The sequence below is a fragment of the Grammomys surdaster genome, unplaced genomic scaffold (genome assembly GCF_004785775.1).
Source record: "Grammomys surdaster isolate TR1022 unplaced genomic scaffold, NIH_TR_1.0 165, whole genome shotgun sequence".
In the NCBI taxonomy this organism is placed as follows: Eukaryota; Metazoa; Chordata; class Mammalia; order Rodentia; family Muridae; genus Grammomys; species Grammomys surdaster.
This window is the reverse complement of record NW_021604613.1, coordinates 7877305-7896211: the sequence shown is the minus strand read 5'-3', so window position 1 is coordinate 7896211 and position 18907 is coordinate 7877305. Positions and strand designations below refer to the sequence as shown.

The window sequence follows — 18907 nt, the reverse complement described above, 5'->3', positions numbered from 1 at the left end:
CCTAGTCGTGGAAGCTTTAAGCCTGTCTACAATCTTATCTAGGCCTAGAATGTTTTCTGCCTCTGAGACTTATTTCTGAATAAGGTCACCCTTTCTTGTGTTTTCTGGACTCTTGTTGGCTGGTTCAACTTAGCAGTTCTGGTTCAAAATTCCTCTCCAAGCTGACTGATTCATTCTGACTTCTCTCAGTTTCTTACTGAATTGCTCTGCTTGGCCTCATACTAATGTTGACAATATGTTCCAATTTTCTGGCTCCTTCTGATTCTCTGGATCATTCTGTCTTGACCTGTGTCTAGCTTGTTCTCTCTTCAATCTGTCTCTAAAAGCTGTCCTGGTAAAACTGCTTCCTCTCCCCAATTTTTTTTTCCTGCATTGCTCCCTCTTATAGTTTCCCTTCCCCCTCTCTTCTTGTAAGAGTTGTGTGTATCCTATTCTAGTCTCTGATTGTCACTTTGTCTTCCACTCAATAGATAGCACTTTCAGACATGGGTGCTTCCTTCTACACACAAACTTTACCTTCATTGTTTGGGATTAAAAGTGTGTGCTAATGCTGAGCCACACCCGACCAAGCCAGCTCAGTCAGTCAACAGGACCTTGAGGGAGGGAGTAAGGAGTAAAGAAAATAAAACAACTATAAAACATTATAGTATGATTGCAGCAAATGCTGAAGTGGGTTTAGTTTCTCCCAGTCTGCTTTTATATCATTTTAGGTACATGAAAAAAATAAGGTCAGTTCTAAGGCATAAACCAAATAGTCAAGGAACTGACAAAGCATAAACAAAAGTCTGGAGGTCACTGTATTCAGGGATTTATCAAGATGATCAAGATACAAGGAATACATTCCTCAGCTATATTTTTCTTGAGCTTATTTCCTTGTCCTAGCCCAATGTCAAACATTCTTGCCAATCTCCTAGAAGCAGCCCCCAAAACTCCCCCTACACACCACAACTAGAAACAGTTTTTTTTCCCAGTAAACACAATCTCAGGGTTCACAATATGATCAAATATCCTGCAACACTTATGTAATTGACCATTGTAGTCATGTGTGGCCTAGTGGTAATAGTGATCAAATATTTGCATTGTAAAATCATAACTAAATACATAAAAACAACAGATAATTCAGGACATGTCTGACCTCTCTCTGGAAGTAGAACCATGAAACAGAGCTATATATTAGTTCTTTATGAAGGCAAGTTAAGTTATTGTTAAGAGCAAGCTCCAGAAATGTGACCTTGGAGTTTATGAAATGTTCACATTCACAATTTGTAGAGGATACAGATTTTAAAATACATCTCATGTGATTAACAGTGGTTTGTATTTTTATCCTCTATCATAATGGTATTAAGAACTCTGATATATGGTGGCTATATTCTATTTCATATTAGTGTAACATCAATCCCCACCCCTCTTTTTTTGCAATAAACACAAGTGCCTAGGAGCAACAATTTATACTACCCTGGCATGTCAGGATTACTTTGTGGCCAGATAATGGGAGAGATAATACATTGTCCTAGTGCAAATCAGTACTGGAATCTTGACTGGAATTGAGCTATAAAAGTTAGGCTGCAAATGAATCCTGAAAATGAATTCTATCACTCTTTGTTACAAGCTAATTTAGATTGTAGAATGCTTTGGCTTGAATATTTTCAAGTTTGTTTTTGTTCTACCAAGAGACAATTTAAGCATTTGCTTCAAAATAATAGTCTCTCAAATAATAAACATGGAGTTTGATACTTCAAAATTCATTTTATGTTACATTTATCAAAAACACAGACCAGATGAGCAGAGCTAACTTTGACCTCTGGGAGCTCTGGAGAGTCAGAGACGTGCTGATCGCCAAACACCTGCGGCTGCTTAATAAAGAACAAGAATCTCAATCTCTCTCTCTCTCTCTCTCTCTCTCTCTCTCTCTCTCTCTCTCTCTTTCTCTCTCACTTCTGGAAGATATGTTTTTGAAAGACAAGAGAGAATTCTAGAAAACAACCAAATAAACAAACCAAATAGTAAGGGAACATTTGAATGAGATATTGAGTAAGTTAAGTTTGAGAGAAGTAATTCTAAGGTTAGATTTGGGGGCAGTAAGTATGTGAATGTTGACACAGGCATAAGCATCAAGTTCCAAGTTCCGTTAGAATTTTAGTAAATATTGACCATGCAGCAGACATTTAGAGTTTAAGATTCCTTACATACTCTCTCCTTGACTGAATTAGCCCTCTCCATCTTCTGTAGGGAGCATGATAATTACATGGCATGTGAACAGGCAGTCAGCAGGCAGCCAGCAGGCACTGTGGTGCTGTGTGTATCCACTCCAAATCACGATATTCCTCACTCAGAATTTTATAAAACTAACCTATTAGGAGTCTTGAATAAGCAAGCACTACCCAATAAGCAGGCAATGGCAACTCTCAATGTATTGAATTCCTAGTCACTAATCCTGTATCAAAACATCCATAGAAATGTAGTCAGTTCTGCCTGTGTTCATGTTTTAAGGGATTCATTGACCATAGACATCCATTTCTATAATGAAAAACAGTGAAAACGTGAGCAACATTTTGTTTAGATTGTTTATAGGTGCTATGCATGTACGGAATTATAGACCTAAAAAGGTGTCGTGACAGAAATCCTTATGACTGTATTTTCTTTTAGCTGAAATATCCAAATGAAAATGAAGAAATTTTGCTACTTAGATCTATTATTGATGTAAATCTGCCGAAGTTTTTATCCCATGATTTGCCACTCTTTGAGGTAAGAGCACATGTTATTTCCATGTGGCAGCATTGCTACAGTAGTGCAGCCATGTCTGCAGAGCTCTCTGTAGGAACGTGCACTGTGGAAAGCAATGGCATGTCCAGAGGAACACAAGCCAGTCCTTCTACTACATATTAACAATTACTATACAGTTATAAAATATTTTCTATAAATTCCATGAGAATGTAGACTCCATGTTGAAAGGTAGTTAGGTTAGCACACAGTTGAATCTTTAGCATTTGATAAAATAAAATTATATTTCTTTAAAATAATATAGTGACTTTTATGAAATTGTTTATTCAGGATAATTTTATGTAAGAACCAAATTTGAAAATCTTGTTATATTTTAAGATTAGATTATGAATAGCTGGAAGAGTAAGTATTAGGATAATAGTTTCTATGATCAATCTCCTATTCTTCTCTTTGTCTACGATTAAAAGTCATAGGTCATTGGTTCCTACTAAACAGTAGTTTGTGTGTGTGCGTGTGTGTGTGCGTGTATACACTGGAGATCAAATGATCAAATAAAGGCCTTGCTTGTGTTAAGCACATACCTACACATATCTATCATGTCACCAGTCTGTTTCAAGTACTGTTGGTTGCAGGAATATCATGTATGTGATGCCAGCCTGTGCCACATGGCAAATTACAGACCAGCCCGAAAGATGTGCAAAACTTTGCCCACTTACATTTCATGTTTCAAGTAGCAAATGGGAGCAAGCGATATTACTGTCTCCATTTTATGTCAGTGCAAATGCAACAGAAAGAAGACAAACAGCTTGTATCTGTCGCATGTACATGAGGGCAGGGATCCTGGCCAACCAGGCTACAGTGCCCCAAGGAAACTTACTGATTTAGTTGAGAGAGTGATTAAATTGGTAGCTCAAATTTTAAAATACAACTCAGGCATATTCATTTATATTAACTACCTCTGAAATTTCACTTTTATCTTCAGAGTAAAAAAATTGTAAATTTTCATATAAGTTGTAATGACATTTATAAAATAGGCTTACCAACTTATAAGGTTTGTTCCTTAGATTCTGTAATTAACATTATGTCCATAAATACTACAGGTCGAGTCTCAACTCTTAACAAATATACATTATACGATTGTGTTAACTTCCTTAAGACTGCCATAATGATGTCCTGCAAACTTACAGTACAGCATAAACACTTACTCTCTTCTAGTTCTGAGTCAAGAAGTATTAAATGAGAGTGTCAGAGACCAAGACGTAGGATTTCAGTTAGGGCCTTATTGCTGTGAAGAGACACCATGACTGACCTAGGCAACTCAGTCAGCTGATAAAGGAAAACATTTAGTTGGAGCTGGTTTAGTCCATTGCCATCACAGCAGGAAGCATGGCAGCATGCAGGTAGACCTCGTTCTGGAGAAGTAGCTGAGAACTCTAAACCTGGAACCTCAGGCAGCAGGAAGAGAGAGTGAGACACTGGACCTAGCTTGAGCATTTGAAACCTCAAAGTCCACCCTCAATGACACACTTCCCCAAACAAGGCCATTTCCCCTCATTGTGCCACTCCCTATTAGCCTGTGGGGAACATTTTTGTTCAAACCACCACAGGCACTTTTAGGGAATTTTTCTCAGTTTCTTCCTAGCTTCTGGTAGCTCCCTGCAGTCATAGACATTTTCTGTCTTGTGGTTGCTTAATACTAATCTCATATGAACATACTAATCTCTATTGACACATGGCCTTCTTCCGTGTGTCCAAGTATCTACATATCCTCTCCTCTCTCTCTTAGACATAGCATTATTCTTCTCTAGTGTAACAACCTAACCATCTGCATGAGGAAACTCAAGTTTTCATATAAGTCTTGTTCTGAGGTTCTGGATCAACCCAAAACACTCAACCTACATAGTACATGTTTGTATTGAAATTACTTCTGAACTTGCTTTTGTCTATGTAAATGGCCTGGATCAAAGTTAACTATTGGGCATAGCTAGTTATTCTAGAACCAGTTCTGTATAAGCCACGTTTCTTCACTGACTTGCCTTTGGCTTGTGCCTCTGAGCATCTATTGCTGGGCCTGGCTTGAACATTTGAAACCTCAAAGCCCACCCCCAATGACACACTTCCTTCAACAAGGTCATACCTGCTCCAGTGTGTGAGTGGGTAAATTCCTGGTTCTGTTCTGGTGATGTATGTGTTATCTAACATCAGTGCAGCAGTTCATAATAATTTTATCAATCTCATCATGTCCAACTTCCAGCTTTTAAATTAGTTTGCCAGACTTCAGAATATAAGTTTTTCTACCAGAAAACAAAGACTCAAACTGTTACAAAAGCACTATTTCCATTGATAGTAAATGCAATTTTATTTTATACATTGGCTAATAGAAAATCATTTGCTTATGTCTTTTGAATATAAATATATGTAATGTAAAATTCCTACCCCTTATCAGGGAATTACCTCAGATTTGTTTCCTGGGGTGAAATTACCAAAGCCAGATTACAATGATCTGCTGGCTGCCATCAGAGACAACTGCCATACCATGAATTTGCAAATGACCAACTTCTTTTCTGAGAAAATTCTTCAGATCTACGAGATGATGATTGTGCGCCATGGTTTCATGATTGTTGGAGAGCCATTTGGAGGGAAGACCAGTGCATATCGTGTTCTAGCTGGAGCGCTAAATGACATTTGTGAAAAGGTCTGTGTGCTATTAATTCCTCCCCAATTCTTTTCATTTTCCTATCCACCTAACTTCATGTTCTTTCTCTCTCTCAATCTCTCTTTTTCTCTCTCTCAAAAGAAAAAAAAGAAAGAAAAGAAAATCAAAACAAACTAGAACCAAGTAAGACAAAACAAAACAAAACAAAATGAAATGAAACAAACAAAAAAATCCCACTAAAAAAACAGCAACAAAATGAAATAAACAACATAGAGTTTATTCTGTGTTGGCCCACTACCCCTGGGCATAGAGCTGGCTCTAGAGTGGTCCATATACCCTGTGTCATGCCATTGTTAGGAACCAATTTTCCCTTTGCCACTGGGTACCAATTACAAAGAGTCAGGAGTGGGAATGTGTGTCCACTCATGTTCACATCTGGTCTTTCTATTTTATAGGAGAATTTAAGGAGATTTATGTCTATTGTCATAAACTGACACGCTACTTTTTCCACCTTTTTTATTTTCACACTATTTCCTCTCTTCTTTCTTTTCCGTTTCCCTCTTGTTCTTAACCTCCAGCTTGCCTTCTTATCTTCCCTTCCCTGTGTTTAGCTTGTCTGCATTCTTGCTCGTGCTACTGTAATCACTGTTATGACATGATTGGTTTTACCACACACACAAATAAAGTCTCTGAAAGGAGAAGGCACCGCACTTTTGAGTGAGGGGAAGGAGTGAAGAGGAGATATGCATGTTTTCTGGTGTTCTGCTAAGTCCGAATGATTTGTTCATTCTCTGGAAATTTTAAGAATAACACCACTGTTTCCTTAGCTACCATACTCTACCTACAGCTTCTCACTGGCCTTTGGAATAAAACCTGGCTTTATAAAAATAAAGGGGAGCAACTTTATCCTGATTAAAAATGGCTACAGTTTCTGCAGACTTCTATACTGGGGAAGTTCCATGGTAAAGCTCTTCTAGGCACAGGGAAGAGAGCAAAGACTTCGAGCGTTGTCTTGTTACTTAAGAAAATTATTTACACATCTGCCCTTTGATTTACTGGTTTGTGTCTCATCAAAGCTTGGGCAGTACTGGTAAGAATGGACTTGCTATGCTGTTGCATATAAAATAAATGACTAAGGAAAGCTTCAGCACAGGGAATTTTTAAGGAACTTACATTATTCTGCACAATGCCATAATGATGGTCACGTATCAGGGTGTATTTAGCAAACCCCACAAACCTAAGTACCAAGTCAGCACTAATATAAGTTATGCCCTTTGCTCAATAATAGTGCATCTCCACACAATCATCAGTAACACCTGTGCCACCCAGTGTGTGATAGCGCTGGTGTGGGAGAGGGGCGTCGTCAGGGAGGCAGAGGGAGGGTTCCTGAGGCTTTGCACTTCCTATTTGATTTTCCGTAAATTTGAGTTTGCTCTAAAAATTAATTCTGCTAATTTAAAAACAAGGTTTATGTGCCCCCAGGGGTGTCAACATGTCTTATAATAATGCCACAGAGCCAGGGTTCTGGCCAAAATGGGCAATTTACTAATATTAAGTCTTTGACTCCGTGGGAAGTCTCCATCATTACATCTCTTTATTTTCTCTCAGAGAACATTCTGTAGCAAGGGTCAGCAATTCACAGCCCACGGGCTAAATCCAGCCAACGCTTATTTTTGTAATGTCGATGAATTCAGAAAAGTGTCAACAGTTTTTACAATTTTTTTTTTTTTTTTATCTGAAAGGGAGCGAGAACAACAGAAGTCTACATCACTTGCTGTCTGGGCCTTCACCAAAAGCAGTTGTCAAATCTTTCTCTCTGATTTCAGATTATAAGACTGAACACAATTTACTAATTTACCCCCTCTGTATTTAATTACTTTAAAATACTGTTATAAACACTTTAGAGCTTGACTTTTCAGCTGATCTCTGGCATTACAGAGAACATAGAGAGGATTTCTTTCCAATCCCTGTGCTTTGGAACCTTGCTAAACGCATTCCTTACTGCTTGGCAGCTTCTTTGTGGGCTTCTTAAGATAGTTTTATATACACAACCATGTTTTCAATGAGGAAAGATAGTATCCTTTGAAGAAAATAATGTTGTTGTTGTTTTTTCTTTTTCATTAAGGGACTAATGGAAGAAAACAAGGTTCAAATAACTGTTTTAAACCCCAAGTCTGTCACCATGGGTCAGCTTTATGGGCAGTTTGATTTAGTTTCCCATGAGTGGTCTGATGGGGTCCTGGCTGTCAGCTTCAGAGCATTTGCAGCTTCCTCGGTAAGAGTTTGTCTTTTCACATGTAGATTTTTAAAAGGTTATAATGTGTCCTGTGACCAGTATCTGATTCTTTCCCTATTATTTCAAGGAAACATTTCTATTTACATTTTAAGATATTTATTGAAAGCATGTTACTGGAGGTTTTGGTGGTATTTCTATGAGGAATGTCGGTAGCACATACAAGAACAGCACAGACCCTGCACCTGGTCCCTCTGGCCTGAAGATCCTTTATAGAGTTCTCCGGAGTCAGAAGAGAGGATGATTTGAGTAATGTGTCACATAGCCTCCTCTCTGACGACATTTCTGTCTGCAGTCTGAGCTGTTCCCCTTGTCATACCCTTGTTAGAAATACTTCAGAACAAAAATGTCCGGTGTTCCAGCACTTTCCATGTAGTATGCTTGGAAGAGAAGAGGCTGCACTGTGGAAAGCAGGAAACATTGCAGGACTGGTGTCTCTACTGTGCCTTGTTTCATGGGGGTGACTGTCACACTCATAAGCAAAGTCCAAAGTGCATGTGCTCAGGCCCAGAAGAATGTAACATGGAGCTTCTAGACAATGTAAAGAGATGCATCATTTACATAGAAACGGCCGTGGGGGACCTCTGTGCATGAGCCATTACATAGCTTATATTACATTGTACAGAGAGCTGTACCCTATATATACTGAATAGCAGGGAGGTGCATAGAAGTCATTAACATTATAAAAATCTTTTAATAGAATTCATGATAAGAGAGTTCTATTAGTGATTATTAAGAACAGGCATATTTGAATGAACATTTTGTTTTCCCTATCAATAATATTTCAGTTCTAATATTTTAAAAACAGTTTACATGTATTTAGTCTTGGAAACATTGAAAAGATTGAATCAAGTAAAGATGTTATAGTTTTGTCTTGTCCATGGCATATGTAGGCTTCTTCATCTATGCTTGTGTGTGTGTGTGTGTGTGTGTGTGTGTGATACTCATGTGCCCATGTGCCTGCATGGATGTATATACATGTACATGAATGTTTATGGTTCATTTTAAGGAGTACTGTTTTATGTTTTCATGGTAAAATAAATTATATTTCTAAATTTTAAAATATCATTGATCTGTTTCCTTCATTACATATGTCCTTTATTCACTCTGTATGTAAAGTAGACTCCAGACAGGAAGTGGTTAATCTTTGATGGGCCAGTTGATGCGGTGTGGATTGAGAACATGAACACTGTGCTGGATGACAACAAGAAGCTGTGTTTGATGAGTGGGGAGATTATTCAAATGTCACCACAAATGAACCTGATTTTTGAACCGATGGATCTAGAAGTCGCCTCTCCTGCCACTGTAAGGTCTCAACTTTGGCATCTGACTATGAATTGCACAATTTCTACAAATGTTTATTTTTACTTGGTAGTTTACTCTAAATTGAATGTATTTTTACATTTCATTGTGAGAACAATCTGTGGTTTTGAAAGAGCAGGCATTATCTGCTCACATACCATGGCAGATTTAGTAATTTGTTTATTTTTCTCTTTTATCTTGGATCATTTTACAAAATCACACACATAAGCTAAGATCATGGAATTATATAAAATCAAGTCTTTGTCCCTATAGGGTTGTAAAAAACAGATATCCCAACTCATCTTAATGCTCTGAAGGAAATCAGGTCTTGTGTACAGGACTCCCTGCTTAACCCCACCTAATTCTGTCCCAGTGATTAGAAGTAGATTTTCTATCGTTATGGAAAATCTGATGGTCAACAAGAGGCTTCTTAGAGTCCACTGTGTCAGGTACTGCATGTGGCCAAACTGAATCGGTGGTGAGGTTAGCAAAGGACTTGGTGATCTTTGTTCTTGAGATACATAAAACAGAAAAGCCTCCATGACTAGATGCCTGGGAACAGTTATACATCTTGTGACCTCCAACCTCCATCTATCAGAAAGTATCTACTTGTTTACAATCACACAACGTTTCAGGAAAGTGTCCTTAAAACCACCTCAAGTGATGCCTGTCCCTTACCTGTCATGTGAGCAGACTGACCCTAGTGCAGTAGTACTGGAGCTTTTTGAGCGTTACTTGAACGTTAAGCAATACGTGTCCTTGCAGGTTTCCCGGTGTGGCATGATCTACATGGAGCCTCACATGCTAGGCTGGAGACCACTGATGGTGTCCTGGATAAACACTTTACCACAGTCCGTCAGTATCATTCAGAAGGAGTTTATAGAAGGCCTGTTTGATAGAATGGTCCCTCTTTCTGTTGAATTCATTAGAAGGCATACAAAGGTAAGAAAAACAGGAATTTTAAGATCTAAAAAATGGAAAACTTGAATTAAATGTATTTATCTCAACTTTTTTTTAAGCTAATGGACAACATACTTTTTGGCAAGTTTAACTGGAATTTTTTTTCCATTTTATTCTGTTTTTTTTTCCTTTTCTTTTGTACAAATCTTCTTATGCCTAGAGTCCAGGCTGCTCTGTACCTGCAGTCTGGCTACCTCTGCCTACCAAGTGTTATGATTACAGGCATATGCCAGCACTCCCTGCTAAAACCTCAGCTCAGACTAAAATAAAAAGGCTTGAGTTCATAACAATCATTCTCCAAAAACAGGCAAAGTATAGCATCTTAGAAATGGAGACAGTGTTATCAGTGCAATTATTCTTTCTTAAAAATGAAAAAGCCTACCTAGCCTTGTGCATTACAATATTACAATATCTAGATGTTATTGATTGGGTGTTTTTGTTGTTTTGTTTTTTTGTTTTTTTGTCTCCCTGGATGACACAGATATAGGTCAGATTAGACCAGATTTAAAGTAGGTAAAGACAGGTTTATTAGGAGGCAGTTCTTGGGTGGGTCCACTAATCTCTCAGGTGGAGATCAGTGGAGTCACACATCCAGGCTAAAGCATGGAGACTTTATAGAGCTTAGGTGAGGAGAGATGACGTGTTAGCTAACACCTGGGATTGTGTCCATACATGATGAAAAACTTAGCCCCTGGTTGGGCACTCTTGGGTGGATTGATAGAAACTTGGAGGTGTATTAACTTGCTAGCCTGGAGTTTTCTCCATTTGGGCAGAAAAGTTTTCTCAGTGCAGGCAGATTTAAGGGCAGGAGAGCAGACTGTGTTTCCCAGCTTGTGCATAGACGTGCAGAGGTTGCAGCCTAACAGTTATCTCTTATTTCTGGTGAACCGTTGTATATTATATTTTCATGTGTGTGTATGTGTTTATGTTTGTGTGTTATTTTTCCAAAATTTCTAAAACAAATTCTTGGTAGAAAGATAAGAAGGAAAATAGGGGCTTCCAGGTAAACACATGTGAGGATAGAAACCAGTGTATCTGGGGCAGCGGCTGAGGAATGTGCAAGATACTGATGAGAAAATGGTATTACTGTTCTTTCAGAAGCTTGACTGGCACCTAAGAATGTTACAAACAGGAAGTAACTATACTCCAAACCATCTAAACATACATGCTCTGAGAGTCATAAGAAAACAAAATAAAGAATTCGTGTTTCTTTTTCCCTACCACTGTCAGAGAATTTAAGTCCTACAAAGAAATGAACTTTCTACATCATGGACATGTACCTTGGCTATATACAAAACCAAACTTTTTTATGTACACTTTCTAACGTACTCTGACTTCTGTTCTCTCTTACAGAAGTTATGAATAGTCATTATAACAATACGTGTCTGCCTAGGAGGAACCATTTGTGTTGGAGCATCCCATCAGTTTCAGTCCCATGTTAGCTAGAAGCTCAGTCCTGAGGTCTGGAACTTTTATGAGAATGAGTGGTTGACTAGGAAGCCTGCCACTTCTGGTCCTCAGAGATGATTTCACTGGGTGAATTTTCACCTGATAACCACAAAGGATTGCACCTATGGAGGCTGGGATAGAGCTGCTAGAAGGGAAGATGGCGAGTGCATAGTGAGAATGTGGTTAGGAAACGTGTGTGTTTCCTGGTTAACTTTATATAGTTGTAACAGTGAGATGCCAAAAACGTAAAGTGAATAGTGTGTGGTTCTACTGACATTGAGTCAAGTCAGAAATCTATCATGGAGTTGGGTTTACTGAACCTATAGCTATGGATTGTAAACAAATCTTTAAGTGGATTTTATTTTTAAAGAATTGCTTACGGGTAAATTAAGTGTCATTTCTGACTTCTTTCATAGTTTGATCTCTAAAATTAATAAAGGATAGAATCTATGCCTTTGATTAATATAAACACATAACTTTTAACTGGAGAGGTTTTATAAAAGGTACATATCACCAGCTGCTGAGATGGCTCAGTGGGTAAGAGCATCTGCCAGGCAAACCGGAGTTCTATTCTCAGAACTCACAAAAAGCCAGATGTGATAGGTATCTCTAAAATGTCAATGGCAGGATGGGAAGAAGAGGCAAGACAATCACCTAGAAGCTCACAGACCAGCTAGTAGGGGCATAGAGGGACAGAAGAAGTGCCCCTGCCCTGCCTCAACATGGTGAAAAAACACGCACTTCCTGAAAGACTTCCACATGGGTACCATTGTATATGCAGGTCACGCATACATATTATAAAAAGAGTATATGTTACTGATGCATGGTAGTCACTGTAGAGAAGACACGAATGTGAGCCTCAGTTTCCCTTCATAAATAGGAAACACAAGAATACCTTTTCATAGAGTCTGTGCCTGATAGGATTAGACCAGCTCCATAAACAGGAGGTGCAGATAAACTGGTGCTTGGCTTCATTTGTTTGACAGATCCTTCCTTCTGATTTTCCAGGAGCTCTCTCCTACATCAGATACAAACTTGGTCCGATCCTTAATGAATCTCATAGACTGTTTTATGGATGATTTTGCTGATGAAAACAAACAAAAGGAAAGAAATGACCGAGAAAGTTTCTCTTTACTGGAGGTGAGGTGATTCATTGCTTTATGGGTCTTGCAGTAGAAAAATAAGTGTCTTTTGCTTTCACCCAAACCCTCTAATCAATGAGACCCATTTTGCTCCTGAAATTGAACTCAGGGATGAGATATGCGTTTTGGGGGTCCAGCTGTGGTTCTGAGTCCTCTGTTTCCTGCCTCTCAGGGTATCCAGATGCTTCTGCACACTAAGCTAGAAGGATGAAGAACAATCCTGAATGGGTGGGGTTCTACAGGATCTGGTCCAGCTAGGAGTGAGTGTTACAGGATGGAGACAGAGAGTATATAGAGAGAAGGCCTTCTCTGTGGATCTTAGTGTTACAACTCTTTTAGGCAAAGGCCTTCACTGATGATCTTCAATGAAACAGCTCTCTGAGAAGATCTTAGCTTGTCTGCATTGTCTGCATATACTTTATTTTGGGTGAATGTTGTATATATGGACTTTAGAGAGTGGGAAGAAGTTTTCAGAGTAAATGAAAATTATTGGCTAGAGTTTAAAGTTCTGTGAATGCCTCCTTTAGATGGAGAGGCTTTACAGGAATCCCAGGTACTTGCTGGTTGGGTTCTTATCAGGAAAAGAGGAAGGGGAAAGAGGAAGTTGAACAGGTAGAGAAAGTGGAGATTCAGGCTGCCCAGACAAGGTCAGAGAAAGGGAAGCCCTGCTGGTAAAGGGAGCCTCCTGATTTGCCCAGCTCAGAGAGCTATCTGGACAATGCTAGACTTCAACCTTAATTAGCAGGGTCCAAGAAAGGGAAGTTGTAGGAGCCTAAGAAGGAGGAAGAGGCTAAGCACCAAATGCAAAGTACTGTTAGGAAAACTGTACTGGTAGAGATACTAGGGTTGTAGGTTTTGAGCAACAGATGACAGTGCAGATCAGTGGGGGTCTGCCACTGAAACCAGCCCTGACCAGCTGCAAAGGTAGTCTCTGTCACAAAGCTTTTCCCCAAGCCATGATTTATTATTTTCTACGTTGACATTTGTCAAATAAATATTATTTATTTATGTAGCTATTTTTTCATTTTTCAGTATTAGAAACTGACTTCAGGACCTCAGGCATGCTAGGCTAGTGATTTACCACTAATCTGTATCATAAGCTAAGAGATTTGAAAAATAGTACTATAGGACTGGAAAGATGGTGCCGTGGTTAAGAGAGCTTGCTGCTCTTGCATGGGACCAGAGGTCAGTTCCTAGCACTCAGTTCAGGTGACTCAAGGAAGCTATTTGCAGGGACATCTGTCAGTACCTATGCTCATATGCACATATCCCACACAGGCACACAATTTAAAAATAATATAAATTTGTGAGCATTACTGAAGATATCAATAGACCTTGATAGAAATTTTAGATAAAAATACTAATATGATGCTCATAGCATAATTTGGCCAATGTGTGATTCTTACAAAGCATATTTTATGAAAAAAATAAGCTAGCTTTTAATTTAGGGACAAGTATTTTTGAGAAAGTTTTCACATAAACTAAATGTTACACAAACAGAATTAAAAGCAATAGCTTTTCTTAGCATGGTTGTGATTGTTCATTTAAAAAGAGACTTGATTTTAAAGAAGGCAGACTTTTGTCATCCAATTAATTGGTGGGTCTAGTCTTCCGTGCATTTGCTTTGATAGAAGCTTGATGCTTTTGGAATGGCAAATCTAGTTTATATAATTAATGCTGAGATAGCATTTCAAATAAAAAAGTGAAGATTTGTTTTATTTAAGTCCAGGGCACATGCATCAAAATTGAAATGAAATGTGTCTGAATTTTCAGCCCCTCAAAGTTACTTCAATGTTCTTTCAGAAAAAAGCTGTAGCAGGCGTTTGAAACACATGATTTATTAGAATCATGGTTGTAAGGTTTGCCTTGGCTTGAATTTATGCTGCACTGCATCACTTTAAAGATTTTATGAGACATAATTTGGGGGAAAGTGATTCTTATAGAATCCTTAGATGACCTGCTATTATGGTGTAGCTCACATACTTCCTTTCAGAGATATCAATCTGGATGATGACTTAAGCCATCAGGAAAGACTGAAGCATCTCTTTTAATTGCACCCTATCTTCTCATCTCTCCAACGCAGGGCATTTTTCTGTTTTCATTGATCTGGTCTGTTGGTGCATCTTGTACAGATGATGATCGTCTGAAATTCAATAAGATCCTCCGAGAGCTAATGGAAGGTCCAATTTCAGACCTAACTCGAAATAAGTTTAAATTACTGAGTGGTACTGAGCAAACATCCTCAAAGGCACTAACAGTGCCATTTCCTGAGAAGGGAACAGTATATGATTATCAGTTTATCCCGGAGGTGAGTTCTGAAACAAGATGTGTAACTGCCAGCCTGGCAGAGTCTCCAGTGAGACGGAGCACATGGTGGCTCTGGGGTCATTTGTCCCTCACGGCTCACATGAGCAGATGGTGTGAACTAGAGGAAGATGTGCCAACTTTGCAGCCAGACACCCTGAGTTTTAGTCTTAGGGAAGTTATTTTCTTCCGGCATAGGCTTGGATGGAATAATTTTCTTAAATGTAATTTTCCTCAGTGATAAAAGGTGCTAATAACCAGTGGACCAATTGTACCTATTAAATACAATTACACATTGTGATACCTAGCCCAGCACCAGCTACATGCTATTCAAGGCTATCTCTTGTAGATTCATGTGTGCATACATTACAGGCACAGAGTCCTGTAGAAGTAAATGCATGCTCCTATCAACAGTTTCTGATGGATTGGACTACGAGTCTTGAGTTCTGTTTGTTGGTTTTCTTGTAACTTCTATGAACACTGTGCTTAGAACAAACATTAAGAGTAATAAATATTTTAAACATATATAAACTTAGTAGAATTAGGATCGTGTCATGTAATCAATGGGCAGTTTCTGTTGGGTTTTTTTTTCCTACTTAATAAAGAGAAAACTTTCCATATCACTACTGTTTCTTCAGTAGAATTATTTCCTAGGGCCTTCCTAAATTTACCAGGATGCTTTTCAAATCTTCAGTTTTTTACTTTTATAAATAATGCTTTGGTGAAAATTCTTTAAAAAACTAGTTATGATGTGTGCATCAGATTATTTCCTTAAGATAAATTTTTAGGAGTTTCTAATTTTTATAGCTCTAGAGCTGTACTGCCAATTTCATCTAACAGGGAATTCTTCATGCTGCCCAACACATATTTGCTAATTTTATTTCAATTTATTCATAAACCTGGAATTTCCAGAGAGGGGACAGATAGGGAGAGTGAGCTGTCCCTTATGGAGGGACCTGGGACATGGAGCTCTAAGGGGTTTCTCTAAGGTCATAGCCTTTAAGTGACTGTACACTCTAACTTACTGATTTTTAAGCCTTCCTTTCCTATATGAGGTCCAAGATATGTTTGAATAGATTATTAAGACCATGAAAAGGAACTGTTTTTCCTCACCAGTTATGGAAAAATCTGCAGAATAATTTTTAGACTGAATGTGAATTCAGTGCCCTCATGAAACTTAGTGTCTTCACCAAATGCGTAGCTAGTTGCCAGAACACACAAAATGAATAAACTACAGCTGGGCTCAGTGAATCCATATGCTTTTCAGAAAAGCATCATGCCATGGTCCAGGCTCAGCGAATGTGGTGCAAAGGTCAAGCGGAGGAGACATCTGTTGTCTAGGATAGCCACTAGTGAGGACTAGCTGTGGATAGTATTTGGCAATGCCAAAGAAGGATGAGTCTGCATCTGATGTGTTTTGAATTGCTAGGAGTTTATCTCTTAATTGGTATTACGGATGGATAAGGCAATATTGTTTTTCTAGAGAAGAATGATTTTGAAACTTTATTATAAAAAATCAAATTACATAATTTACAAACTAATTGGATACAAATAGGTAGCATAATATCTTCATGATAATCACAAATTGGGAATCTTACTATATTATAATTCATTGTGAATATAGTTAATATACTGTTATATTGGTTGTATATATTGATTAGTTGTATATGTTAATGATTTTAAATTATATTAAATTTTCATAAAATGAATCTTGCCTGATATAACCATTAAAGTCAAGTGCTGTACAGTTAACTTCTAGGGAAATTATTGCATGTTTTTGCAACATATTAAATAAAATTCTTTACTCTTTAACCATTGATTAATTAAATTTTGTCAATGCAATTAAAGAATCCAATATTGATGACAGAGCTGTCATAGCTGTGGGTTCAGAACATCTGAGATGCCCAAGCACTGCCTGTGCAGTTTTAGTCAGATGAAAGCCGAGTTTTTTCTCCATTTTTATAGAAAATTCAACTTTCAGACTGAGAAGATAGTTGTGTTAAAGAACAAAACAAATGTGTAGACATTAGAATTTTATTGGTCTTGATGTCTTCTACAATTGCACAGAAGTATAGGGCCTTTGAAAGTATTTTACAACTTTGACTGTTTGGTTGTTTATTGTGAACAGGGCTTAGGAAGATGGGATCAATGGATAAAGAAATTGGCAGATACTCCCCCAATTCCCAAAGATGTACAGTTTAATGAGATCATTGTGCCAACTCTAGACACGATCCGTTACTCTGCTCTAATGAATTTACTGACCACTCATCAAAAACCTTCAATATTTGTAGGACCAACAGGAACTGGAAAGAGTGTTTATATCATTGTGAGTACTATAGAAATGTAAATGTGTTTGACTAAGCATTCATGGCGTCCTAAAAATAATCATGTTTAAGGTTGGCTTAATTTAAAAATATACTCAACTAGTTTGTTGTTTAAATTGCAGGGAATTTGGGAGCAATTGCCTTTTATGTTTTTTAGAAAATCCTTTAAAGATGTACCTTTTAAACAAACAAATAAAAAAAGAACACTCTTAGCAGTTTTGCCTCTGGTGGGCTGCATATGTTAGGTGTTAATGTTGTTTGATGTTACTGAATCACCGTCCCACTCATTTTGATATAAGAATAACTTATTTAGGGTGAAGATTATATCTCTTGAAAACTGTTTTAGTAACTAGACTTGATGGTTACTTTCCTGAATTATTTTGCAGCGGATGGTTACTTTGTAGTAAGAGGATGGACTTTCCCAAGTAAGAGTCTTGAACTATCCCAGCTGTGTGGTACCAGCTGCCATGACGGATATGGCCCAAATCTCAGCTAGAGAAGGGGAAGGAAGGCACAATTGCCAGACTGCCTTCCATCCCAGGTTTCCAGTCATTTCACATTGCTCCAGTTTTTGACAATGTTTGTTTCTGGTTCTTCAGTTATCTTAAGTAGAATTCTTTAACCGTTCTGAAAGATATTTGGTTGTATGCTAGTTGTCTTAGAATCATTCATTTACTGAGGCAGAATTTGAGGAAAACATAACTTTTTGCCATTTATACCCAAGCAATAAGTCTCACTAGTATCAAAAACCAAATTCAAATTCAACCCAGGTCATAGATTGTACTGGTATTAAAACCATTACAGTCCATGAAATTATATATAGCTATTACTTTTCCCTGTCACACATATTGATGAAGAACCACACTGCTAACTAACACTTGCCTTCCAGTGAATTGTGCTTTAAATGAAGTGTTGTTACTTAAGTTTAGCTGACAGAAAGATGACTGGGCATGAAAGAACAAAGGCAGTAATGAGCATCTAAAACAGCCGTGTTGATTCAGAGACAAAGGCAGGCTGAATTCTTGTCCTTCCTCTAAGGCTGGAGGTAACTTTCCTAACCTCTCAGTCCTTGCTGGTTCCTGTTGAGTAATGTGTACTATTAATGTGGTTGTGAAAATCAGAGAAGATTCCTGCAAAGCACCTGGGCAGGTAGAGGCACGCTGTTACCATGGTAACTGTTGTTCCTATTCCTTCCTTCCTTGCATTGTTCTGATATGTCAGGTTAAACTCAATTTTGTCAACAGTGATGCTTCATGTTTATTCTGAAATGACACAACATGTTTCAACTGTGGCTCACTCTATTATTTCCTGTTGTCTAGAATTTTCTTTTAAATCAACTCAATAAGGACATCTACAAACCTCTTATAGTTAACTTCTCAGCCCAAACTACAGCAGCGCAAACTCAGAATATCATCATGTCAAAACTGGACAAAAGAAGAAAAGGAGTTTTTGGCCCTCCTTTAGGCAAGAGAATGGTAAGGGCTTTCCCCACTGTTTGTCCTATCTCTGGGACATTATAAATCCTGGGCCCTTCATGTCACCACTGCCACAATCAGAACACGGAAACCCAGTAAGCTAAAGATTGGCATCTTTGGATTATTTTTTGTTTTTGTTTTAAATGATTTGGTGTGTGTATGTATGTGTGGTGTGTTTATATGTGTGTATGGTGTGTTTGTGTGTGTGTGTGTGTGTGTGTGTGTGTGAGAGAGAGAGAGAGAGAGAGAGAGAGAGAGAGAGAGAGAGAGAGAGAGAGAGA

General features: G+C 38.1%; 1 protein-coding gene across 1 annotated transcript in view; it reads left to right on the top strand.

Annotated features, from left to right (window-relative positions):
• The window catches only part of Dnah7 (dynein axonemal heavy chain 7), a 249661-nt gene that overhangs the window by 112091 nt on the left and 118663 nt on the right, over nt 1-18907 (top strand). Inside the window, exons 28-36 of the mRNA XM_028765706.1 lie at nt 2647-2745; nt 5168-5416; nt 7503-7652; nt 8793-8975; nt 9738-9914; nt 12390-12521; nt 14607-14831; nt 16956-17153; nt 18471-18626. Of these exons, the coding sequence (XP_028621539.1) occupies nt 2647-2745; nt 5168-5416; nt 7503-7652; nt 8793-8975; nt 9738-9914; nt 12390-12521; nt 14607-14831; nt 16956-17153; nt 18471-18626 (1569 nt within the window). The remainder of the gene's footprint in view (nt 1-2646; nt 2746-5167; nt 5417-7502; nt 7653-8792; nt 8976-9737; nt 9915-12389; nt 12522-14606; nt 14832-16955; nt 17154-18470; nt 18627-18907) is intronic.